Genomic DNA, 27,293 nt, shown 5'->3' on the forward strand with positions numbered 1-27,293 from the left:
TTTTAAGACTGGAAGCTCTCTAATAGTACATGGCAATTTTGAAGAGCCTTACTTGGTTTATGTATATTCTTCTGTTCCATAGTTTTCAGCTTTCTGTAGATGAAATTCTGTATGAGAAAAGTGTAGCTCCTTACTTTAAATTTTTTGAATGTGATTTTCTCTTTAAGCATTTTTTTTTTGCTTAAAGGATAATTTTAATCAATTACGTCCTGTCAATAGCGTATGTAGGTTAGATTGGCCTCTACTGGTCTTTACTATACGCTACGTAAGTTACTTCATGCTTCCAACTTTTTCAAGTTTATTTACCGTTTGCATTTTGTGGACTGTTTTCTACTCATATGTTGATTTGTTTATTGATCTTAAATTTTATATACCCTGTTGTCTTGCCTTTGTGCAAGATACGGTATGCTATGTAACACCTTCTTAAGGAACTGGTGGCAATGTGTCCCCAGTGGCCACCCAATGGTATTGCGGTGTCAGATACTGAAGTGTGCAACATGGTCTCTATTTGGTCACTGTTGCTTTAGTAACTTTAGAGGGCAAAGTATTAGTTATTGTTACTTTAGCATCCTAGAAGAATGCCCTGTCTTCCTTAGGAGGTCTTTTCAGGTTTTAGAAGACCTCTGTTATCAGCAGTCAGTGGTGGTTTGTACCAATGCTGCAGAAGCTGCTTTAGGAAAGCTAGGTTAAGAAAGAAATGCACTTAAGTAAAGGTCCTTTCCCACAAAGGGGTATCTTGTTGAAGTTATCCAAAAAGAAACAGGAAGACTGGTGTTTAGCTCAGCTGCAGATGATCCACTATCCCCATATCTGCCTGTCTCTGCTAACAGTCTTGGTAAATATACCTCAAAATGTTGCCCAACACCTTGCTTAGTGTAAGGGTTAATCTGATTCCAAGTGCATTTTGAATCCAGGAAAAAAACGGCAGATACAAAAAACATATTGTACACAGCGTGGTATACCTTAGTTAGATTGCAGAAGGGAAAATATTTTATGAAAAATGGAGTACAGGTAAAAACAGATATGCTTTCCTCCAGAAACCTGCCTTCTAATGTTAACATGCTGTTGAAACGTGTGAACATAAAAATTCCTTTAGTACGTGAGGTATATTTCATGCTTGTTTAAAGAAACATTAATGACTACTCTTGACTTGATTTCTGAAAAATGAAGGGGACTGTTTGTCCTGCACAAAAACTCTACATCTTTCTTCATGCCAACTGTTGAATTGTTAATTCCATATGCTGCTTCTTGTTAGCCTGTTTTCTGTAAAGAAGATCACGTTAATGTATTTTGAATGAGTTGGAGAGACTTAATATTGTCACATACATGATGAGAAAACTACAAAGTATATGGAAGTTGGTTCTGTCAACCTCCTTTTATGACCTGTGAAAAGCGGCCCGTGCTGGTGACATGTAAATGGCGACCATTGACTTGCCTTTCTGTGACATTGCATATACCTTGTGTGTTTGCTTCTACTTTCAGGAGTCATTTGTGAATTGAATATGGCACTATTGGCACACAGTGTTCATGTTGCTAACAGTCCTAGCTATGTATTTAATGAGTATACCTCAACACTTTTTAACTTAGTATAGCAATGCTGTTCCATTTTTTTTTCAAATTTGCTTTAATGTAAGATAATATATTTGCTTTTTATGTTCTTGTTAGCAAAATTCTTAGTATTTGTAATACAACTGAGATTAATCTATAAGCTGCCTTTTCAACCATTTTTCATAATTACTAGATTTATTTGCAGTGGTAAACAGCTACTTCATTTTTATATATCCTGTTGTGTATAAAATTCTCCCTTAAATGGGAGAGATGAAGGTAGAAACTTTCTGAAATTTTTTTCCTGATTTGGTCATTTATTTTGCCAATGTTCCTATAAACTAACAGAAGTATATTTCATATTCTTGGACTTTGCTGCTCCTGTACGTTATTAAGAAGTGTCTCAAAACTACATCAGCATTTTTTTTCCATGTCAGTTCTGTGCAGCTGCCTCCTTGGCACCCAGACTTGTGGCTCCTCAGTAAATAACATGGTGAACTAAGATGAGACTGAGAGCTGGAGGTAGAAGTAGAGTGCTTCCTTAACAAACCAAGATTTCAGGATATGTAATTACAGCTGGTAGAGATTTTGGGGTGGGGGTTTTTTCCTTTTTTTTTTCATTGTGACCTTTTTTGTTTGTAATCACAGTTCTCTTTTATTAGAAACATCAGTGAAGTCAGTTTTTTGGCTCTCTTTCAGCTCTTGTTTTTGTTTTAAATATAAAGTTTCAACAAGGGATATTTGGCACAATAAAATGACTGAACAGAAAATTAGCCCTTAATAGTTTTTTAAGAGGATTTTGCAAGTATAAAGGCTTGACATTTTTGTCCTCTAAATGGAGGGATAGGACATGAAGAGAAGCTTTGTCTTGAAAATCTGATAGTTCAGTTACAGTATTTATAAATCATATTACTTAGTGTAATTAAACCAAATAAATTCTGTTCTTAAAAATATTTTCATTATTTTAGAATCTTTTTAGTTATCTTTTTTCCTACATAATTGTATTTTCAATCCAATTATTGTATGTTTATTTTTCTTTAACTTGCTCCCAAATGCATAAACATATGTATTTACCAATTATGTTATGTGTGGTATGTATTACACTCATGTAGGTTTTCTTACAGTTTAAGTAACTTCAAGTATTTCATACCAATGGAAAAGACTTGGATTTAAAAGAAATTAACCTGTGAAAAGCATATATCATGACAAGATATGGGGACCAAAAAGCATTTCAGATAAGCTGATTCTGTAGATACCTAAAGCTTTTCTACTGTTCTAAATGAAAATGAATCTATCACAATGCCATGCTGTTCTCAGTATGGATTGTCAATGCGGTTATGTACTGTTTCCCATCCGTAGATATCAAACAGCTTTACAGGGAAGGTAAGTATCGTCCTCCATTTTACAAATGGGAAAACTGAAGTGCCAAGAAGAAAAATGACCTTGCGCAAGGTCACCCGGTAGTGGAAAGGCACAGCCTGGGAATGAGCCCTGTCACTAGATTCTGCAAGTGCTGTCTCCTGGATTACACTCCATTTTAGTGGTATTGACTGACACTTCAGGGTTTTGTCATCATTATTAATTTTTCCTTCATACAACACTTGGTTTATGCATGGTTGCCAAAGAGAAACGTAAAAATCAACAGACATTTTCCAAATTCTTCTCCACCACTTGAGATTTTTTTCCAAAGTCCAAGTACAAATATAGTTCCCAAAAAACAATTCTGCATTGGCTGATTTTTTTTTTTTTTTAACTTTTTTATCATTGGCTGTGGCATCTGTTAAAATGTGGCTAGCTAAATCTAGGTTTACTCTGATTAGAATTCATAAAACCCTATAGAAGAGTCTTACAGTAGCTGGATCATGTGAATGAGACTATTTGTAGACTCTGCATCTGCAAACTGTAAATGTTGTATTTTCCATAAAAGCATTTCCTAATTTTAAAAAAATAATAAAATAAAGTTAGTCAAATTTTAGATAAGATTTAATATTCTAAGATAAAAGAAATGTATACGTTTTTGCTATATAGAGACCAAATGGAAACTTCTTGAATTTTATTTACCCCTAAATGAACAACTGAAAATCTTATAAAACTTAATACTTACCTTCAAAATGTATGTAGTTTGAGCCTGGTAAAGTATATAACTTTCTTCTCCTCTAGAATGAAGTCACCCTGCTGAGAAATGAAGTGGCACAGCTGAAACAGCTTCTTCTGGCTCATAAAGATTGCCCTGTAACCGCCATGCAGAAGAAATCTGGCTATCATAGTGAGTAATGTTCCATTACCTATAGCCTTAGGCTGCATCAATGAAATACTGCCAAAGTGAACCGAATGAGCATTAAAAATGAGAAGTGCAGTTCTAATATTACATTAAAGATTTAAAAAAAAATCTCGAAGGTTACTGCGAGGCAGGAATGAATATGGGATATTTAGAAATATATTTTTAAATCATTTCAGTTGATGTGTTATATATCATTGAAGATTTTATGTTGGCTTAATAAATGCATATGGTAATTAGCATTTACAGACTATAGGTTACTACACCTGTTTTGGAAAATATGATTAAAGTATTAAGAGCACATGATAAAGCTTTTTTTTTTTTTATACTTAGCCTAGTACAGTGAAAGGTCCTTGTGGGTTTTTTCTTTATCGTAATGAGATTTCAGTAGAGGTAATATAACAGCTGTCCTCATTTACCATAACATCCAGGATCAGTCAAGCTATTAAAATAATCAGATGCAGGTTCATGGCTCCTACTGTACAATGTCTTCTAGGTTGTTTTTATTTCCACATTAAGCATCTACTTTTCTATATACAGGGTATTTTAAAAGCAGTTGCAATACTGAAGGGGATACTGAGAATTTCAGTAATGCTTCTTTTCTCAAACATATTTTTACTGAAAGTTGGTCATTTGATTTTTATCCTTCCAGCATTTTAAAGGTTAATTATGCTTTCCTGACTTGTAACTTCATTTTTGGATATGATACACAGTGCCAGAACCAGCTGCTGCTGCTGTAGAATAAATGGCCAATTTTGTCCATTGTACACAAATTTGTTACAAATAACTGAGCCGGGAATGCATTAGGCAACATTCATAATATATAACCCACAGCTTTCGTTTTTATGATTTAGTGATATTTCAGGATATTTGTAAATGTGAAGATTGTTTCTGCCATATGTAGCCACTTCATTTTAATTTGCTAGTGTCAGTAATTCAGGAGAATAAAGGAACATTTTGTATTGCATGCAAACAGATCCTCAGGTGCTTGCGATAAAACTTAATGGCCACCATCTTTACTTGTAGTCATTGTAAGCAGTTTCATCAGAATGGGCAATATTTTTTAATTTAAAAGATTCAGGAGATTTAGCAACTCTCTATTGCCATATATATTTAGAATACTGATTTTGTCAGTTTTGAGCTTATAAATCTTGGTCCTTTGATCTCCAGTCATTTTGACAAGACAGAAAATAGCATCTTGGAGTAAATTGGAACAGTATAGAAATATGTTTGGGATTTATATTAACAATGATTGCTGCAGGGATGAGGCCATTATGGCTCCCATCTGACAGAACAACATAATTTCATACAGAAGCTACTAGGGAATAACATTATACATGCAAGGATTTCTTTTTTTAAAATAAAAAAAATGCAGGTTTCTTGAACGTTGATGTTTGGAGGATACATGTTCCTGAATTTGCATAAAAAATATTTAAACATAAGTCTGGCAAGCTAATTATATGCTAAGGATTTCTTTGTTGAAGTACTAATGGCAGACAGTTTAGTAATAGTGTTTATTTTCTGCCCTCGGAAAAGGATTATGACATTCCTAATTTACTAAGGAAAGCAAAATGAATAAGTACTAAAATACATATCACTGGGAAAAGCCTATATTTTAGAAAACAATAATAGTAAGCAACAAAATTGGAGGCATAGCTCACCTAGTTTTTTTTAAGCCTTTTGAAAGTCAAAGTTCAGCACAAATGATAGTTGCAATGACATCCCTCTGGAAGAATCTTGTCACATCGTCTTCATGTGAATACTGTTAGGAAAACACGTTGGCTGACTGATTTACCCACAGTACAATTTATGAGAGGAAATAATAGTTTCAGATAATACGTTCATGAAAATACTGTTAAAAGAAAGTATTTTTAAATAAAGATACTATGTTCATCATGTCATGTAAGTCCAATTGCTTTGGAAAAGTACCAAGTGGTTTAACAGTCTCTGTGGAAGAAACTGAAGACACCAGATTACAGAGCTCCTGCAGTGCTGAATATTGTGCACTGCTGAGACGGTGCTAGTTTATACCATGCAGACTGTCTTTTAGCTGCTAAGTCCACAATTTAATGGGGTTTCACTTATGGTGCAGTTAAATAGGCAGAAATAATCTATTGTTTTGCAGGGTATTTTTGGCACCTACTTACATAACTTTCAAGATCTTCTGGATTTTCCAAGCATGTTTTTGCCTCAGGGCAAGTAAAAAGCACAACAATGAAGATATCCTTTCTTTGAAAATTGTTCTTGGAGTCATATTTTCATTATTTCAAAAGCCTGCTTCAAAAAAGTGCATCATTAGGACAGGAAAAAAAAATAGAGAAATGGTTATTGCGCTTTGAAGCAGTATGAATGAAATTCTGTAGCAGTTTTTGAGTTTTCGGATACTTTATTTTTTTTTTTATTTCCCAAAGCAAGAATGGTACTGGTTCTGAATTTATCTTTTAACACTTCTTTTTTTTTTGGGGGGGGGGGGGGGGGGGGGGTAGTGTCATGTAATGTAATATGTAGGAGGAATCTAAATGCTGTTCATTTATTTTTCATTTGAGTTCTTCAATACCAGATTATTTCTAAAATTCATCTGCCATACTCATTTTTTTCTCATTTTTTTTCTGTACTTAGAGCAGGAAAAAGGTGAAAACTTATGAGAAGAAAATGTGTTGTGAAAATTCCAGTTGCAAAAAAAAATGGTTTAGATATTTTTCAAAAGGACATCATAATCTTCAAGAACAGGTGTACAAAACTTAATGTAAAGGAAGATAAATAGAGGCTGTAGTGCAGGTGGTATTATATAAGTGTTTTTGTGTTTTTTCTCTAGTTAGTTTTAAAGAAACAGTAGAAGTTGACTAACCAGTTTCAGACCTCAGGTAACTCAAACCACTGTGTTCCTACAGCCTGTTCTAGATAGGCAACAGTCCTTCAACAACTGCAAGGAGTATTCACAAAGGCCAACTGAAGCCTAGAAATGTCAATTTTCCAGTGAGTCCCTCTGTAGTTGACAATTACCATGGGCCTTCCTTTCTAGAGGTATCGGGACCGAAAGGAGTTGTGGATCCCATTATGTCAGTGCTTGGTGTTCTGTATTCAAATGGAGTTTTGTATTCAGTTTTTGGCTGCTGTTCCTGTAAGCTTAGGACTATGAAGGAAATCACACCAGCTATTCTTTAGGGTAGCACCTTGTTTCTAAATATTACTTCGCATTTATTGCAAGTATTTACGCTTTCAGTCAAACCCATTATTATAAACTAGTGTTAAGTCTGTATCTCATATGGTCATCTGCCTGCTGTAGGCTCACCACCACAACTCCAGCATCTGAAAATACCTGAATGACGTGCTTTTATCTCTTCAGCACAGTATGTTCATCTGCTTAATGATAAAAAATCTTCTGTTGTATGTTGGTGGTCATGAGTATTCTCATAACTGTTTCTTCTGTTGTCTGTATGGTCTTCTGGAGCCGAGCACAATCAGGAAGTCAAGCCCTTTTCACGTTTTTTGTCATTGTGATGTTATTACAAAAATTTCTTTTGTGGTAATAATGTATATGTTGAAGGATATAGAATAATGGAAGATCTTCCTTCTCTGGCTGAAAGGTGATCTACTACTTCCTCTCTGTCTCTGGCTTACAGCGTTTAAATCTCATCTTTTTCTTGAGGATAAGGATGATATGGCCAACAAGAATCGGGGAAAAAAAAAAACAAACAGCAAAAAACAGCTAGGTTGAGATTCATAGGAGAACAGCTTTGAAGAGGAGGAAAAGATGTGATAGTGGGGAAACTGATACACAATTTCCCACTCAGTACTTTTTCTTTCTGTCTTAGGGGAAGAATATGCTGCTCTCATAGTGATTCAGTATTTTTCAGGAAGTGGCACTAGAGTTCTTCTGTTCTTAAGAAAGTTTGCTTGTGTTCCTTTTTATTTATTTTCACATCAGATCCTGCAGGTCTCAGTAGAAGTGTAGCAAACGTGAAATCCTATTGAATAATGTGAGCTGAATTGGCACTCATTTATATTCTTTCTGTTCTTGAATGGACAAATCCTACTAAGGATTACAAACATATTTCAGAAGTACTTTAGTTTTCTTCTTGCTGTATTCAGTTGCTATGTAATCTTAAGGTTTGGTAATTGTCAGCAGACCTAGCTCAATATCATCTATCTAACGCATATGAAGTTTGAAAGATCTCTTTTTTGGGAGAAAAAAATAAATAAATCTGGAAAATAGCTAGCCTTGTGGATAAGAATAGTATGATGCTTTCAAATGATTGTGTACTTGCCCTTGTAGTAGGGCTATAAGAGAAATTGTTACCTTGTCCATCTAGGCAGTAGTCCTTCGAAAGAAATATGCAGTTTCACTGACTAACACATCCTCTTTGACCTTACCGTTCTTTTCCAGAAACAGTCAATAATAGAACTGTTACTTTCAGGCTATGATGAGGAGTGGGTTCTTAGTATACGTGGGGTTGCTTCGAAGATCTTTATGTTGTGGACTTGAGTGAATTTTATAGTATGACTTACAAACCTCAGTACATCATAAACTTCATTTCATCATTGTATTTTCTTGCTTTGTATGCAGTTCAGTTACTGCTATTAGCCTGGTTTTGTATGGAAATGAGGCTATGATAGCTTTTAGTGTTAGTGTCATCCTTTCCCTTCTCTTCTTCTCTGGATAACTTGAACTTGTAGGCCAATCTCAAGCAAACCTGAAAGGGTTTGCAAAGACTAGTATAGTCTTCCATTGCCACATAGTGACAAGTGTAGTGTTCCAAGCTGTGTTCTATTGCTATGTCACCAGAAATGGTTTGTGCGTCTCCTGGCTATGTCTGTGTGTCTCTTTCTACGTTGTTGTATTACACAGTGGACAGTGGTGTTTTAAAAAGGACTTCATCTTCCATCTATATATTTGGTTTAAGTATTTTTCACAAAAGTTTTATACACTGCCTTGAAAAACACTAAGTAGCATAAAGCGATACAGAAAACTTATAATTAAATTAGGTGTTCAGACTTAATTTTGATTGAAAAACGGTGTATTTTTTTCTGCTTTTTAGTCTTTAATTCAGAGTTCTGCTTGTCAGTGTTTGCATAATGCCTTGGTTAGCTTTTGCAATTCTCAGGGTGGGCAAAAAAGATGACTGGAATGTGCTAGCGTGGCTAGGATGTTTGTGTGACAGACATTTTAAATTATGCTAATTTTGTATATTCTAATTTTGTAGAGTAATAATTTTTTTTATCTGTTTTAACTCTTGTCATGAGAAAACATGATGCAACTGAAGGGCTAATTCACCTCAGTTTTGTGGAGAACACCTTCTTAAAGATATTACAACTTTGATCTTAAAAATAATTTTAAATTTTATTAAACGATATTTGTATACTAAAGAAGTTACTGAACTTTTACTGTGTTACAAGAATGTGGGTTGAAAACTTGTGGAAGTATTGTCCAACTAATACAATGCTATAAATGACATTTTTTTCCAGAGATGGTATTCGCAATCTCAAGTATTATTGAACATAGAATTAGCCTCTTGTTTGATTACTAAGCAAATGCAGTAAGTAGCACTTGTTAAAAATCTAAAGCGAATTCATATAGCACTAGGAGATCTGGTAGTATTTTTAATCTATAAATATTGCTTATTGGCATGAGCGTTCATCACTAGAATTAGGCGTCGCACCCATCAGCTGATTTACTGATGTACTAGGGGGGGACATCAGACAATATTAGTCGTGATTTTGACAATGTGAAAATGTTCTTGTTTCCTGAATACCCCATAATGCAATCCATATTTTTGCTTATGAAGTAGTGTTTTATCAAAAAAAAAAAGAAAGTAAGATTGTTTTGCAATTTGCTGCACTACGTCATACTGTGAATTTGAATTATTTGGGAGGTGATTGCTGTTACATTGGAAGTAGTATGCATCGTGAGGGGGCAAAAATAAATAACTCTTTCTTCTTAAGCTGCAGATAAAGATGACAGTTCAGAAGACATATCGGTGCCAAGCAGTCCACACACGGAAGCTATTCAGCACAGTTCTGTCAGCACCTCCAACGGCGTAAGCTCCACTTCCAAGGCCGAAGCGGTGGCCACCTCCGTTCTCACCCAGATGGCGGACCAGAGCACAGAGCCAGTGCTTTCCCAGATCGTCATGGCGCCTCCCTCCCAGTCGCAGCCGTCAGGAAGTTGATTAAAAACTTGCATTGCATCAGTTTCTTAGATATACGTTTGTGACTTTAAAGGGAAATCAACAAAAGACCAGTCTCCTTCTAGGAGAAATTGTAGCTTAAAATTAGTCATTTTTAAAAATCAAACCCAAATTTGGCTTTAACAATTGGCAGGTGAAGGTGAGACAGAACACCAGTTACTAGTCTCTTTGCAAAGACTTTTTTTTTTTGAAGTATTAGGTTTACTAGTTATTTTTTGTGCTTAATGTGTAAAGTGTGTGTACAGTACAATGTGGTTTATTTCATTTTTAATTTGGTATTATTTCAACAAACATTGGGGTGAAATACTAAAGGTCATCCCCCAGACTGTGATAGTAATATTATGTGACATTTTATACCAAAGTTCTGCATAGTCCCTATTGACTTTGCAATGCTAGCAAGGTCATAAAGCACTAGGCAAGAGAAAGACAGTAACAGTAAATTTGCTTTTATTCTTTTTGCCTTTTTGTTGTTTTGCACATTATGAGAGGAAGAACATTGGGAGAAAAATGTTTGGGTTGTTTTATGTATAGCATTTTGGTTGACTTTTTAACCGTTGGGGTTTTTAATTTGTTTAATAGGGCCAGTACAGTATATGAGATACAGTACTCTTATGCACATACCTATCCTAGGTGAGGATCATTACTAAATAGATTTTTTTTCCTTTTTTTTTTTTTAAATTGATGTCAGGTTATTTTTCCTCCTCCAACACTTTCATTATGGGAGGAGGAGAGCTTTATTTCTCCAGTTAGCTAGATATCTGTAACTACCCTTTGTTGCTAGGCTGAAACCAGTAAGCAAGCATATTGTAAAATACAGGGTTATCAAATACGGAATACTTAGTATTCCAAGGTAGGTTGATATTTTGTGGATTTTTGAGTTGCAGACTGAGTTTACTCATGGTTTTGGATGCCAGAAAAGCCTAAAATCCTTCTTCAGACAACTCAAGACTTTTTTTTGTCATTGTCTTGTATTTGCAAGCTAACTTGTACTTAATTCTTGTGTAAGCACTGTCATCTTTTAGTAGCAAAAATTTTGATACCTTTCTTGTGGAAAAAAAAATCAGTATCTACCGTATCTTGGAAACAATGTAATTATAATGTGGTGTGTGTGGTGTGTGCGTGAGAATGGTTCAGTAGTTAATGCCAGCAGTCTTTTGCTTGAATGTTTAAAGATGCCTTCAATGTGATGCTGGCTGATAGGTGATTGCAGTTTTAAAATGTTATTTACTGTGCGAACTTGGATAACTAACATTCCATGATGTAGTTTGTTTCTGATGAAATGATTGTAGGTACACTTTTTCTCATTATCCAATCATCTGTAGGATATTGAGTTTTTTAAATGTGCCATTATCTATTTTGATTCTGTACTCATGTTCAAAATACAGTACAATATTTTACAATAGATTAAGTTGTTTAAAAAAAATTAGATGTGTGCTTTCGGGTCGGAAAACTTTGTATAATAGCAAAAACAGATGCATAGTAGCAACTGGCAGTAAAGCAGGATTCCATTATGTATATAACAAAGATTTAATGCATTTATAATGAGTTGTGTAGTTCATTTGCTCTTCCTTCTCCACACTATACTATGTGTTTTTAAGTGTCAGTGCCATCAAATTTCTATTTGATTCAATTTTAAATCTAAAAAATGTAATTGATCCACAGGAAAAATCGTAATTTCTACAATATATATACAACCATGCTATAATGAAAACTGGACAAAGAAATATCTAGGTCATATGTGTATCATTGCAGGGCTTTAAGCATGCAAATAATAAGGATTCTAAATATTTTGTATTTTAAAACAAAGTTGAGTTGATAACCTCGTGTGTTTTAAAGTCTTATGTTCCCAATTTCAAAGAAAAAAAAATAACACTTCTTGAGTGTTTTGGGGATGGTAAAATACAATGGACATCTTGTGAGAAGGAAATTAATTGCAAAGGCACAAAATGTGAATTCTGCAAGAAAGCTATACAGTCACTTTTCATTGTAGTTTTGGTGGACTAGATAAGGCCTCATTGATTATGCTATAATTTGCTCTCCTAAACACAAAGGCTTTTTAAACCATATTTATATAAGTGGAGTTTTTTTTTTTTATAACAAAGCTGTCGCGCTTGTATAATAAGTACATAAGTGTATAGGAGACGTGTAAACAGTTAATGACTTTAACAGTGGGGCTGGAAAAAGAACCATTAAAATCTGTGTTCAGCAAATAGAGAAAAGTTATTAGTCGTACTACCATGGATTCCGTTTCGAGACGTATGTCACACTACTTCTGTACTTAGCATTTTGGGTCTTTACATTGGACATGTTTCACAAACTGTACTGTTTTCTTTTATGTGCAGTTTGCATGAGTAAATCATCAAAGAGAATAAAATCTATCTTTAAGTTATGTTCCTATTTTAATGAAATTATAATTGTTCTAAAAGGCAGCGCTGTCTTCGGACTTCTTTCTTCATCATTGCCATTATCAGCATTTTTCTGGAAGTCATTACTATAATATAAAAAATAACATTATGTGTGTAAAAATACGTATGATTCTTTAGAAATTAAGCCTAATCCCATTGCTTGGCAGTTGAGATCCAGCACCTTCTGGGGAGTTAGCCATGTGTCTTCAGGTCCGGGAGCCTAAGGTGATCCACAGAAGGAGTTCACAGACAGCTTGGTGATCACAAGCTTTGCTCAGCCTTTTCTGATTGCAGTGAGTGCCACAGCAAAAGTGTTGTGTGTAATCAACATTTCCAGCTAACTTTCAAAGTATCTTAACCTCAAATTAATATAGATGAAGCTAGGAAATTACAGATGCAGTCAGATGAACTGCTCGTAGTTTTGTTGTGAAAGGTTGAGAAGAAATCATGCCCTCATGTTTGTTAGAATATTAAAAGTAGTTTGGCCTTACAAATGTAGAAAGCATGATCTGTGAGGCGCTATATCCTGTTATCGTTTGAAAAGCTCTTGGCTAGACTCTGATGTGGAGGATTTTTGGGGAAAAAGGAGGTAAAGTTGCTGTGTACATGCAATTATTGCATGTATTGACCAAAGGAAATTAAATTTAAACTGCATGCAACTGTAAGCTCAATATAGGAATAGTGCCCAAGCACTGTTCCTTCATTATTTTCTTTTCCTAACTATATGAGTTATGCTTGTCGTTTTGAGGAAAAAGGCTTGAAGGCTATATAACAGGGCAGCAGGGGAAGAAAACAACCAACCGTCCCCACTGTAAAAAAAAAAAAAATCATTTTATATGTAAATATCCAATCCAAGTAAGCTTTTTCTCTTTAAAATGCTAATATAGGCTGGGCAAATAAAGATATGAAGATATTACACTGATGGAACTAGATGACAAGTGTTGGATGAGTGGTGATTTCAGCTACTGGAATTACAGAAGTAATTTGCTTAGAGACAGACACAAACATTTTAATTGGTCATCATAAATGATAATGAGGGGAAAACATAGTGAAATTAAGTGCATCCTAATAAAGTAAGGTATGTTAAATTATGCTGAAGGAAACTCCAGCAATGCTTCTTGACATGATTAATATACTCATGACAATGTGTCTAATGAAGGTTGTTTGCATTTATGTGCTGCCTGTTGCCTCCCTCAGTGGAGAAATAATTTGAACTGCACTCATTTACATTGCAGAGCAGTAAGTGTAACATACCTTAGAGTAGTATTTTCTTTACATTTATTTTTAACCACTGTGCCAACAGTGGTACAGGTATGATTTATTTAACCTGTCTTATATAACACTGTGTAGGGGTAGGTCTAGATGACACCATCATGAAAAAAATTTTTTTATTAAAAAAAAAAAAAGTTTCTCGTCCTTTTAACTCCAGCTTTTAATGTGACTTTTTTTTTTCTCCCAAAATTTAAGATCATGACCTCTCTTGTTCTTCAATTGCTTCCTCTCCAAAATATTTTTCTGTTTGGTGAGCCCAGGAAAGTGTATATATGTATTTAGTGTGGAATGTCATGGTTTCGCATGTTGCTTTCTCCCTGGTTATATTTGCTTTTTATGGCAGCCTTTACTTCAAGAAGTTAGAGATGCTCTGCAGAAGTCAGGAGCACTACTAGGGAGCACAGGTTGTATGCTGATGGCTTCATAATTGTGCAAAGTGCAACTACCTTCAGAGCTTCCCATTTCCTAGGCAGGGGGTTAGTTGCAATCTGATTGCATGGCTGTCAGTAGAATAACAAGACAGGTAAACTTGATCCAGTTTAAATCTTACTCGAAGTCTCTGTCCGTCTACTGTAAATCATTTTTATAATGGTGCGTGTTTTTCCAAGCACTTTTTTTTCCTATTCATTTTGGGGGAAGAAGAGAGAGAAGGTTCTTAAGTTTTAAAATAAACTACATATAGCAGAATTTAATCTGAGAATTAATATTTAATCATAAAAGTCTTGTGATTATGCAAGTATATTTATTTCTACTGTTTTTTTTTCCTGATGTGTTCACCTATCAGATAAGGGTACACACACCCACAGAACAGAAATGGCTGTTAAAATATGCCAGGCACCAAGAGCTTAAGATACCGTGGATCTTGTCTACCTAAGAAAGCGTCGCTACTTTGACATAGTTAAACTGGCATAAACACACAGCTTTGGAGAATGTAAACTTTTGTTTTGATGTCTGCTGATTTATTTCAGTCCAGCTCATGTTTCTTGAGAATAATAGTATTAAGCTAAATTTAAAAACAACAACAAAAAAAAATATATACTTACTAAACCAAAAAGACACTTAAAATTCTGTAGTACATCATTATCTTAAAATATTAAACTTAAAGCACCTTCTGTAATCAGGCTTTCCCAAATAGGAGAACAGAATCTGATTTAGCTGGCTGCTAATCACCATCTACGCTTCTGTCTTGCTGGTAAACAATAATTTAGTCTAAGGAAATGTGAGTGTAAATGACTATTTCTGTGTATTGTGACCTACTGATCGTGTGTCTTTTTTTTTTTTTTTCTTGTAACCCAACATTGCATCTTTCCAAGGCTGAAATTGTTCCTCTGAAGTCATTGTCATACCTAGCACCTTGCAGTAGCTTAGCCTAACAGGGAAGCTTTTTCCTGAATATTTTCTCAATTCAGATCTTCAGCTGCTCAAAAATCCATGATACTAGTGTTCGTGGGTTCTCTGAATGCTGCCATAAGGCTCCACCCTGAAAGGTATGGAGAACTCACCTGATCTAGCCACAGCCATCCAGACCCTTGTCCGTGGCAAGCAGCAATTACTGTGGCTGTTGCCAGTGGAGCTGAAGAGCTGTTAACAGCAGGAGACATTGGTGTGAGACGTATACTTTAGATACATTAAGTATATATCAAAAAACACCTGAGAGTTAAGTGTTTCTCTGAAGCATGTTGGTATGCAGTTTTACATTACACAGGAACCTCACTTGTTTTTCACAGAGCATATGTGGAGTATCTTTTGGGTTTTGTCTGGGAATTTTTTGGGCTGGCTTTTCTTTCAGAATGCCAGTGGAAAATGAAGTTAACTGCAGAAATGGGACTAGGAACTGTGCTGACCAGAAGGCAATTCCATGGGGCAGATGCACAGCCTTGGGGAGGGACAATGGGCGTAAGCAGAAGGATGTAAGACGTGCCTAAGCAGGTCTTTACAGTGTGGAGAACCTAGGCTTTGGTCTTTACAACGCTTTATGTAGTCAATAAAAAGTTTGGTTTGGGGATTGCTTTTTGCTTAAAATGCTTTGTATCCAGAAAATTATTTTTTTTTCTCCTAATTTTGCCTGGTAACTCATTGCAGCCTAGCTAGTTCTGGGCTTCCAGCAGCAGCCCTCCTGTTCCTGTCCCGTGCTGCATTTCTTTCCTTTGCGGGTTCTGCGTCGTCATCGAATGGCTCTCCTCCAGCAGTGCTTGTGCTGCACTGCAAAGGTAGGGGTGAAGACTTCCTGAGAATCTTCTCCAAAGTTCTTCTGACCTTCCTAAAGCGCTGTCAGTGTGCTGGCCTTCATACTGAATCCTCTGGTTTCACAATGATCAGAATCAAGGTACTTGGGATAACAATAACTTGAAAATAACTTCTTAAAAAAAAACAAAAACAGAAACAAAAAAACCTACAATTTCAGTTGTCCATCTCACAACATGTACCAAGAAAAAGCTTTTAGTTCAAGCTAAGTCCTGTGCCACTGATCTGCAGCACTGCGCAAGTATTTCACAAAAGTGTACAAAGTTGGCACAGAGCAGTAAACCATAAACAAAGAAGCTTAAATAGGATGCAAATACATTTTCTAGTCTTGTCATCTCTGTAATGGTGCAAGAGCCATCTCAAAACAGCTTCTCTAGACATGCAAGTCTCTAGTCTTCAGCATTTAGCTGCAAGTAGCACAGCTTGTGCCTCTTGTATGCAAGTATGCTAATGCAGATCACCCTGTCAGTGTGCAATCCCATTTTTGACCCTGCAGTACTCCTTAGAAAATGGAAATAATGGTATTTTTAATCATTCTTACATGGATGGTTTTCACACGTTTTCTCATAAAAGTGCTGGGTGTTACGTTGATATTCAGATTGTTAATTTTGCTCTGATGAACTGTTGACCAGGTTCCTATATACTTGGAGCAGTGGTACTTAACGATCATCTAATGAGAAAAAAATATCCACATATGTAGATTTGTATAAATGCAAAATTAAATAAGTACGTTTATTGGAGCTGTTTTGACTTTCCATAAGTAAAAATTAACTGTGCTCTAGTCCCTTACTCCTTAGAAGTTAATAGTTCACCTCTCAGTCTTCCATTTTGCTGCACAGTAAGGGAAATCCTCTTGCTTGTTTTGTTCTCATCCAGTACTGAGCAGCTTGCAGACGCTAAACAAGACGCCTCCGTACAACTCCAGGGTGTGCAAAGTAGAACTTGATTGCACCTCGGAGTATGGTGTGTTGTACCATGCGGAGACAAAGAATGGAAATGTCATCGTGTACATCACAGCTTGCTTGTACATGTTGAAATTAAAATGTCCTGGCACAAAGTATAATATCCATAACTGGGGCTTGTAACAGCTCTAGTCCTGAATGGGAATTACTTTTTCTACTGCAGTCTGTATTGAGGGTTTATCCAAAAATAGCACAGGAAATACAGTGCACAGTTACTGGAGCAAAGCATTTCTGGCAGTTGTCCATGGCACACTCCAAGTCTGTGAACTGGCTTACATTTGTCTTTCATTTAAAAATGTGAAGAAGACTGGTAAGTGCTGACTGCAGCTCAGCTCCCTGCCTACCGAGCAGGGGGCTGGAGAGAGGAGTTGCAATCTATAGTTAAACAAAGGGGATTTATAAGTTGGCAAGTAAAATTATCTTGTGTTAGTGATGTCTTGCTTATACAAGACAATGGATAATGAATTATTAACGGAGTGAGGTAATTCCATTTTATACTATTTCCTGCTGTCTGTAACAATTCAAAATCTGGGAGTTTCCAGTTTCTCAGGAACGAAATGCCATCTAGTGGTAACTGCTAAATGTTTTGAGCAAGTACATTCTTTACATTATCATAAAATGTGTAGGTATTTTTGCTGATCTCCTGCATTTTACAGCACATTGAGCTGTAAAAGCGCTTGAGAGAGGAAGATGGAGAGGCTGGGGAAAGGCGCAGCTCCCATGAGTCTGCGCCTGCATCCCCCGTTGGGCTGCGCTGCTGAAAACTCCCTTCCTTCCTCTGCTCCTGGTGCAGGCAGCCGGGCTTTCCCCTGCTAGGGGCTGGACAAACTTTCAGACGTAGCTGGCAGGCTGCATCTCGCTGTTAACTAGTAGCAGACAAAACATTAATTTGGCTGATGCTGCATGAAGAGAAGCTGAAAGCTGCCTTCGCCGACTCCACGCTCACCTGTCCCTCTCCTGGTAGGGGGCTTTTCCCTCTGGTTCTTCATTCCCAAAGGAGGTAAGGGGAAACTGTTCCCTCTTAGCTAGTTGTACGAGCCCCTTCATAGCACAATTTGCCTACTTGGCTCCTTAGAGAATATAAGCTTTAAAACACATCAAAATTGAAATTTAGCCTCTCAAATACATTCCTGGAAGCTGTTGCTGCTGTGAACTAGCTGCTGGAGTTGAATAGCAGGCTTTGCTTGCACAGCATGAAAAAATAACACTTTTTTTTCCCTGAAATTATATTTAAATGCATTTGTGAATGTGAGCTGGGGGTTGGACCCAGCAGTCATACCCTGCCTGTGGTTTGAGCCCATTGATGGGAGTACTCCCATGTTAGAAGCAGAGCTGACTGAAGACAGAGCTGCAGTCTTTCATCTGCCAGTGGTTTTGTGCTTCATTGTGACTGGGGCGGGTTCTGCTTTTGCTAATGCATCTGTTTTTTTCCAGTTTGAATTTCTCCATCTACTGGTTCACACTACCCTGTCTCAACACAAGATGCTCACAGCATCTGCCCCACCAACCCTACTTTGCCCAAAATTCCTGTTAGCAGTGCGTCCTGGATGTAGCCACAGGCCTGAGGTTCGTGTAGTGATATGCAGATCACAAGACCCATTGTGCAAGCTGACCTCTGATTTTGCTTAAATTAAAACTGCCACATGCACAGCTGTAAGAGGAGCCAGCCAGCTGCATCTCATCCTCTGCACCCCCTGTGTGAGGAACTCTGTCCTGCCTGGGGTTAACCCAGCTGCAGTTTAGGAATTTCCTAACAAAGAGCAAAACTAAGTGACTGTGGTGGCAGGGTTGCCTTTGCGAGGAGCCTGTAGACACACGGTGACCTCTTGCTGCCTGTGGTCAGCATCCCAGCCCAGCAGTACACCGAACGGCTGCTGAATTTGGGGAAAACCTCAGACCTCACCTCGTGAGCCACGTGAATGCCAAAGTGGGTTCAGAAGAGAAAACAGCCCCAACAGCGCGAAAGGCACAAACTGAGGTGGGAGATGAGCTTCTTTAGGCCTGCCAACAGAAGTGCTAGTGCCTGCTGTGTGTTTTAGTTCTCCTCACCAATCAACACAACCATCACCCAGGTATGGGGTCAGAATTCCTGGCGTGACAGAGGAGCGGTGCCTGGGGATGACAGAGCTGGAGAGAACTGAGGGCTCAGGATCTCCGTGTGGGAAATGGGAGGTCATTTATAGGCGATGGGGTGGAGGAAGAACCAGGATTTCAGCATTAGAAAGGGGGGGGGGGGGGGGGGTCCTACCTTTCCCTCCTATTCCCTGCCTGTACGGGCACACTTCTTGTCTCTATTTCTCTCCTCCTTCTTTGGTGAAGATTTTTCAGGTACAAAGGAAACTGTGTTAGAAAAAGCAGGCACATGGCATTTTCTTGGCTCCTGGCAGTAACAGCTGACGAGAGTCAAAGTCCTCAGCTCCAAGGGGTCTGTCCCAGCCCCATACCACACCTTCCACCCACATGAGCTTTGCAATTGCAGTGCAAAAGTCCGGAGAGCTTCAGCTGCAGAGCTGAACTTGATTCAGCTGCCACCTGCAGTGCTGGGGTGGGCATTACTTGGTTGCATTGGTCCCCACGGGGCGTACCTTGGATATAAGGATCAGACTTCCAGCACAATTCCACCTCCTTGAAAGAGCAAGGTGGATCAGTTTACAGGGACGGATGCTAGTTACAGGGCTTGCTTGTAGCATAGTGCGTTGCTTTGACGCCTTGGAACAGAAATCCTCACGTTCTTTTGCAATTCTGGTAACGCACAGATTGTCATGGCAATAGCCAGCTGTTCTTGCATCTAACAACAACCACGCTTTCCTCATGTTGTATAGAGTTGTCCAAGTAACTGATACATTTTATAGTCCTATAAAGAGAATCAATAACACACCAAGTCTTAGTAATTGTCTCTGGCACTGCCAATTTAGGACCTGGATATCTGTTAATTTAGTTCTGCTTTGTGAGGGGCTTTTCACATGTCTTAGTTGACAATGACCGAAATGTTCGCAGTCAAGGGATGCAACTGTTTTATTGTTAAAGGAAGGGGAAATAACACTCTTTTCTCCCCCTTCTCTGCCCTCCTCTCCCCAGCAAAACGGTGGCATCAGTTACAGCAAAGTTTCTCTCTATGGAAAGCACATGATAAATCATGCCGTTTGGCACAGATAAAAGGGCTTAGAAGGGATCAGGTAATCCTGTCCTTTCATAAGGAATCATTGCTGTAAACTCGCCTTCACTAGAACTATTTTGAGACTGGCAGATCAATTAATGAACAGTGAAAATCTCAAATCCTAATTAAATCCCACTATTACTTCCAAGGGTGGTTTGTCTCCTCTCCAGGAATACTTGATTTAAACAGCTTGTTTGTTTAACAGGAAAAGCTATTGATCCCTTCAATAACACTTTAAAATCATTAAGAGAAAAACTTTAATCTATTTCAGCTCTTTGAAGTTGCTTTGGTTAATGTCATCTCCCTGTGATCCTGAAGAGCTAATGCTGGTCTTGAAAGCTATTTCCAGTGTTACTCCGTGCTTCTCTTTGTGCTCTGCTGCTGTTACCTGAGTGCTTGCAGAGCTGGCTGTGATAAGTGCAGTAAAGCTGAACGGTACCAGCAGTGCATATGCTTGCTCGCTCAGTTTGAAAGATTTTATATTCTCCTTCGAAAGTCTTCCTGGCAGAAGGTATGGGAAACACGGCTGAACTACAAATTAGTTATCTAAGGCTTTTGCTATCTAAACACTCTGAGATTTGAACTTAGGAGCATCTTCACCCCATTAAAGTTCATTCTACAAGGGCTGTTGTATGTTTCCACTTGACAACTAGATTGCATATCTCAATAGAGTAGGAAATTCTCAGAACATTTCTAAAGTTCAATACTCACTCATATAGACCATTTTCTAAAACACCACAAAAACTGCGTCAGATTAGGAGCTGAATTTTGCCTTGCCGGGGCCTACCCACCCTTATTCATACAGAGCAAGTTACTGAGCTTTAAAATACCCTTACACATTCCATGTGCTCTTAAGCTTTAACATTCTTTCAAAGAACCCTAAGTAGCCTAGACGATGCAGCTCTGAGAAGCAAGATGCATGAGAACTGCCAGATAACTAATTCCCTGATTAAAAACATTCTGTTTTTATTTTTGAATGGCTTTGGTAATATTAGATTATCTAAGAATGTAGAAATAATTTAGAGGGCTCTGGTATTAGAAAATCAAATAATTGCACTAAGAAGTATTTTAAAGAATGTGGTCTTAAAGTAGTTAAAGAGTAATCAGAATTTTTCATTATTTATTGGGAATAAAAGCTGCAAGTTGAAGATCTGGTACAAAATAATTCTCCCTTGTGGATGTTCTACGCAGCAGCACTTTAGAACTGCAGGTCTGGGTTGCTTATGATAAAGTTTAATATCTTTAGTAATTCTTCAGAGCCATGCAGTGGATCTAGAAGTCTTGATTTACTGCACTGAGACCACTGCTGATTCTGTGGCATAGTTTATGGTGTCAAGTAGGAGCTCATCTGCTCGGGGTTAAAGATGTTTTGAAAGTCAAGACTAGAAATATCTTGAAGATTTTCTGATGGTTTGCTTGTTCTTGATTTTCAGTGTTTATGGATAAAATTATATTCATAACAGTTTATTCCCAAGACTGCTTTGCAAATGGCTTGCCTTATGCTTTTTAAATTGTGATTACCAGATTTTTTCAAATACATATAAGCTCTATTTCAACTAATGCCTTAAAATGTATTTTTAAACATGGTTTAAAAAGGAAATATTATGAAAGTTAAATAGAAGCTACAAGCTGCATTTTTGAAGCAATATAAACACACTTGGGTGTTTTACAGCCATCAGTATTATCTCCTTTGACACTTGAAGCTTGTCCCTGGGAGACAGAAAGCAGAAACTTCCTGGAATTTCTTTAATTACCCTGTTCATTTCACTTAATAAAGCAAGCAATCAAAAACATATTGTGGGTTTTGTATGCAGAACTCTTAAAAACGTAACTTAGTGTACACACAAGCAATAAGAAAGCTTGCTGCAGGTCTAGCATTAAAGTACATTCAGACCACAAATAAAAATACTATTTAGCAGCTCTAAGTAGTTTGGTCACTTGACCGTTCTCATACCGCTTGCTGTCAGTGTCACCTGGAAACTGGCGTGGGAGTGAAGCTCCGAGTGCCACCGTCGGTCCTTCTGGGCTCCAAGCACCAACACGCTGCGCAACTGCCTTCCCAGTGAGAGCTCCAGCACCTCGTTCGTGTGCTTACACCCGCAGGGAGACCATAGCTTAATGGGAGGGAAGTCTCAATTAGTTTTGGTCACATCTAGCAATCTATGCAATAGCAATTATAAAAGAAATTTGGGTAGCTCAGGGTTTTTTCTTTCCATATAGCACACTTTGTTTTTCAATGCTTTTCCAGCTCCTGCTCTTAGAAAGAGCCATCTTTCTTCTGCAGGGCTGTAGTATTGGAAGTACTTTTACATTCACGTTTGAAAGTATTCGAGGAGTTTGGGTGATGCTTATTGAATAGAGAGACCCAAAACATTTAGATCATTTTAGGATTCTGCCTCATTAATTCCTATGCATGACAATCACCTTTAATTTCACCCTTACAGCACTCTTAAAATCAAATGGACTGAAGGTGAAAGCATGGGGAAAAAGTGGGAATGAGGTTGTTCTTGATATGAAAACAACCTTCGAACTGGATGGCAGGGAAGAATTACCTATCTGAGAAGCTGTAGGTAGCCACCTAATTCAGAGCAAAAGAAGGCATACTTCAGATCCAGCCAGCCCAGCATCCTTGGTGCTCCAGCGTCAGCGGTGTTAGAGCAAAGAGGGGGCAAAGGTGGGTATTCTTGTAAGGTGTTGCTGTTTCCATCTGTGGCATGGGAAAAGCTGGCTATGAAGAGGAATTCGGACGCAGGCTTTCTTTTTAAAGGAAATTACATCAAAGATTAAGATCATAGGATTTTCTCAAGATCCATAGATAGTTTTACTATCCATATTATCTCTTCTTGATGTATTTCTCATCACATTTGTGTAGATGCCTTGGAAATCCCATTAAGTGGAAGCCGTAATGTGGAAGTCTTTAAGAATTATTTTGAAAAGGGGTTTGCTCAGGCAGCATAGAGAAGAGTGAGCTTTTTTCCTTTGATGCTGTCAAAGTCAGTCAAAAATGGTGTGATGTCCCATAGCAGCAATCTAAACACAGCGAATAGTTTAGATGTTAAGTTTAAGATGTTTAGTTCAGTCTTGAAATTAGGATCATGGTCCTGTGCTGCTTCCCTTTAGATCTTGGGGCATTCACTTCTGGGGTAACCAAAAAAAAAAAAATCTAGTTCTAAAGGTTGCTGATGTCACTTAGTCTGTTAAACATTTCTCATGACCCAGAGAGCCAAAAGCAGTCCTGTTAAGCCCATTTTTCCCTTCACTGAAGTACATCACCCACTGTAAAGTTGTTAGCAGATAGAGTGCAATGCCTACTGATTAGGACAGGATGCCAGAAGTGATTTTATAATGTTGTGGTTGTGATTTAAAACAGAAAGAACGGTGGATATGGTGCACGTATCTTGCTTTCCTTGGCAATGATCATCAAATTCAACGAGCAGGTTTCTCCCTGTAACTGTTACTTTGCTCGTCTGCACCCTGCAGATAAAAGAAAAAATATCTTGACAGCTTAAAAAGGAAAAAAGATTTTATTGCCGCAGAAATCTACAGACTGGCGCAAATCCGAGCAGGGCGCCGAACACGTCTGGTTTGCAAAGGTTGCTTGTGGCTGCTGTACTTGGCGCAGGGATTCTGCCTCTCTGTGTGCCTGTACAGTGCTGGATAATGTTAGGTTTAAACGACTTTGCCATTAGTAATGAACAACAGTGGCATCAAAATGCTGGTAACGTGCAATGCCAGTTCTGTACTTGGCGATAGGCTTGATGTTACGTCGAAGTAGCTGTTGCTTACACAAACATTAATTTTAACTAGAAAGCTTAAGAAAGCTTGGTAGTCAGTCTTCCAACTTTTTATTGATGATTTTTAAATTAGATAGAACAATTGAATTTATCTTACCGAGCAAGTGGTAGAAATCTGCCTCACCGTCTTCCAAGGAGTAAATGTTGCGTTGCAAATAAGAGGAACTGGGAAGGCGCTCAGTAACGCAGCCGCTGGCTGCTCCCCGCCTGCTCCAGGCACTCCCAGCAATTACACATTAGAAGCTAAATTAAATTCTGCACATGACAAGGCTTCTACGGAGCTGTTTTCCTGCTGTCAAGGGGGTCTGTTACACGAAGACAGTAACTGTGATGAGATGCTACCCCTATTCAGGTAACATTTCACCGCGTCTTCATTTTTACTGTTTCCCATTAATACTGGACAGCTTTAATTTATGTTTTTTTTCCTTCACACAATATTGTATTTACAAACTGGAAACCTTTCTTTACAGTTGTGTATAAATCTTTATAAATGTCAGTAATTAATTTTAAAATCTCATTTATCAACATATGATTAGTGAATTAGTTAAGGTTTGAAGAATAAATGTCTGGTAATTAGAAGCAATTTTGTACCAGACCCTCAGACAAGGTGATGGATCAAAGGAAGACCGCAGTGGGTAGCGGGCCACTGCGCTCTGTGCTCAGTATCAAAAGTGAGGGGGCACAAGGACAGGGGCCAAGATGAAGATCTAAACACTGGAAACCAGCCCTAAATCCCAGGAAGGAAATTTAACACGGAGAGTGAAGCAGTAGAAACTGCCCGTGGGATTTAAAGAGCCATGAGGCTTAGGGGACAAGGCAAGAAACCAACTGAAAGACAACGAGCAGACCAGAGGATAGCATCTCACATCTCTATTACTCTTCTGCAGACTTTGTTCTTAGGTACAATCTCGGTAAATACACCCCAGAACATTCCTACCAGGTGGCAAGTGTAACAATGCTTTTCCCATGGGAAGCGATGCTAACAAACCAGTTTTTAAAAGGAGGGCTCTTCAAGGGCTGCAGATCGAGGGGAACAGAACACCCAGGTCGTCACTGCTTCCCTTTAAATCAGTGGCGAACTACTCGGTAGTGCCAAACTGGGTCCTCTTCTGTGTGAGGGAGCAGCCGCAGCCTTGGGGCTGGGCGGCAGCAGGAGGGGGCCTTGTGCGGGTCGCTTCAGCGTTTCCTCCCCTCCTCACCCCAGCGGCAGACGGTGAGTGAGTTGAGCTCCAGCTCTCTAACGAAATCCCCAGAGTTGTTAAAACTTTATTACGGGTGCGCTAAGATGTGCTGGCCTGGTGAGACATGATGTAGTTTTAGGACAGCGTTGTGTGCACGCCGCCCGTGCCACCACCTACCAGGGCAGGCGGAGAGCTCTGGGTACGAGGCTGACCGCAAAGTCCCTTCCAAAGCCGCTGCTGTTCTTCGCACGCCAAAGCACGCTCCTGAGCCATGCAAATAACTTAATAAGAAATAATGATCCAGCTCAATTTGTTTTGAAAACTCAGATCAGCTGCAGAACTCTTCCTGGCACAGTAAAATATGATGATAGCAACTAAGTGTGGAATGACCAACACACTTCCTTAAATCTTAGCCATAACTGCATTAATACCAAAGACTTGATTAGACAATTGAAATGACTGATCAAATTACTCGGGCTGACCTTAACAACTGCAGTATTGATAACGCTTATTATGAAAAACAGTATTACTTTCTCTGGACAACAAAACATTTCTAATGTAAACAAGATAGCGATAAAGACTTTGGAGTAGTAGAAGAATAAAAGCTGGTTATCTAATTCAGGGAAATTAACATGAAAGCTTGCTATTTAATTCCAGGAAATGTAGGAAAAAAAAAAAAAGTATGAAGGTTTAACTCCTTTCAAAAATAAGGAAAGCAAAACACTCTGTGCATACAAAGATTGAATTGTGGAGGCAGAATGGCAAAGATTATTTGTGTTGCTTCTTCCAAACCATTTTCCATCTATTTTAATCTCATTATTTCTCAGTAGCCCAGCTGCTCAAACTTTCACACGTTATACTTACAAAATTAAAAAGTTTTATGAAATCAGGTCTGTCGTGCTACTACTATTCATTTGGGAAGAAATAAAAGGGAGGAAATGACTGCGTTGAGATGAAATGTTTATTTAAAAAAAAACCAAAACTTTGCACGATAAGCAAAGTATATCACCAAAAAAACACGTTTTCAAATATTTTGACTGCCCTCAAATGACCTTTAAAGCAAGATTCAAAGATCTTGACATCTTTCCTACAAAATCTCTCCCTTTTGCTCTCTACAAATGGGCTAGGTAGAATTTAGAGTGACAAAACCACGTGTACCTCACTGCACAAAGCATTGATATTTCAGACAGACCTTTATGTCACCTCCTTGAAAGAAAACGTATTGCAGGTCCCGGCACAGGTCCCGCAGGCTGCCCGCTGCTCCTCAGTGCCCTCGCCACTGCCTCCACGCTTCCCCTGAGGGCTGTGGGATCTGCACAGCTGTAATTAACTGGCTTTGGGGAAACTTTTTGTGTTGCTCACGCCCGGGCTGGATTTGAATTCTCAGCACACGCCGGCTGTGCCTGCATGGCGAAGCGATGCCGACAGGTCGGGAGCCATCGCGTCGTGCAGCTCTGACCGTCCGGATGCTGGGGAAGGTCTGCCGGGTGCTAACTGCTGCTTTAAGCACTTGTTTTCGGGCTAAACACGCGAACTGTGGCATAGCGTCACACCGGGCGTGATGCTCTCTTTTCACTCAAATGGTTTTACTCCTAGGATTTACAGTCGTGGGCAGCGAAAGCCGATGGCAGCCGGGCTGGTTGAAACTTCTTGTGCCTGAACAGCTCTGAGGGGGGGGTTCCGCAGCGCCCTTCTCCGCCCAGGACCGCGCACCCGCTGTCACGCTACTGGAAATACTCGCTGGCCTTCCACCCTGCTCTAAAAAGTTGTTTGTTTGGTTTTTTTTCACAAGAAAGCGGTGGTTGTTGACAAGACTGCTCTTTCTTTTGTACCGGGTGCGTGCAGCTCCGAGGCGGTGCCTCAGGAGGGGGCTGAGGGGACGCAGGCCGCCCGCCGCCCGCGGCGTGCCCGGCGGCCCCGCCATCAGCTCCCCTCACGGGGCAGCGGCGATAACGGGGGGGCAGCGCCCGGCCCGGCCCGGCCTCGCCTCGCCTCGGGGGCGCGGGGGCCGCCCCCCTGCCCCGCGACCGCCCGGGGGGGCCCGAGGGCTCCGCTCCCGGCTCCTTCCCTTTGTGCCCCGGCGGCGGCCGCGTTGCCACGGCAACCGTCCCGCGGGCGGCGGCGGCGGCGCAGGCCGGGCGGGCGGCAGGAGGCGGGCCGAGCGGCGGCGCAAGATGGCTCCCCGAGGCGGCGGGCCGCGCTGAGAGCGCGGGCAGGCAGCGAGCAGCGGCAGCGGGGCCGCGCCCGGCCCCGCCGCGGCCCCCTCG

General features: G+C 39.1%; 1 protein-coding gene and 1 long non-coding RNA gene across 6 annotated transcripts in view; one reads left to right on the forward strand and one right to left on the reverse strand.

Moving 5' to 3' along the window:
• ATF2 (activating transcription factor 2) overlaps positions 1-12,441 on the forward strand; it is a 52,149-nt gene extending 39,708 nt beyond the window's left edge. For 4 of the 5 annotated variants that reach the window (XM_080600845.1, XM_080600843.1, XM_080600841.1 and 1 more), the window contains 2 exons: positions 3,706-3,811; positions 9,767-12,441. In XM_080600845.1, the coding sequence (XP_080456971.1) occupies positions 3,706-3,811; positions 9,767-9,993 (333 nt within the window). In that variant the 3' untranslated portion in view covers positions 9,994-12,441. The remainder of the gene's footprint in view (positions 1-3,705; positions 3,812-9,766) is intronic. The other variant, XM_080600844.1, reaches the window with a different exon arrangement.
• LOC308198462 lies at positions 10,621-27,188 on the reverse strand. The gene is made up of 2 exons (XR_013953932.1): positions 17,841-27,188; positions 10,621-17,760 (listed from the first exon to the last, which is right to left on the reverse strand). It is a non-coding gene; the product is annotated as an uncharacterized lncRNA (long non-coding RNA).
• Positions 27,189-27,293: the final 105 nt, after the last annotated feature.

Source organism: Anser brachyrhynchus (assembly GCF_964034855.1).
Source record: "Anser brachyrhynchus genome assembly, chromosome: 7".
Classification (NCBI taxonomy): Eukaryota; Metazoa; Chordata; class Aves; order Anseriformes; family Anatidae; genus Anser; species Anser brachyrhynchus.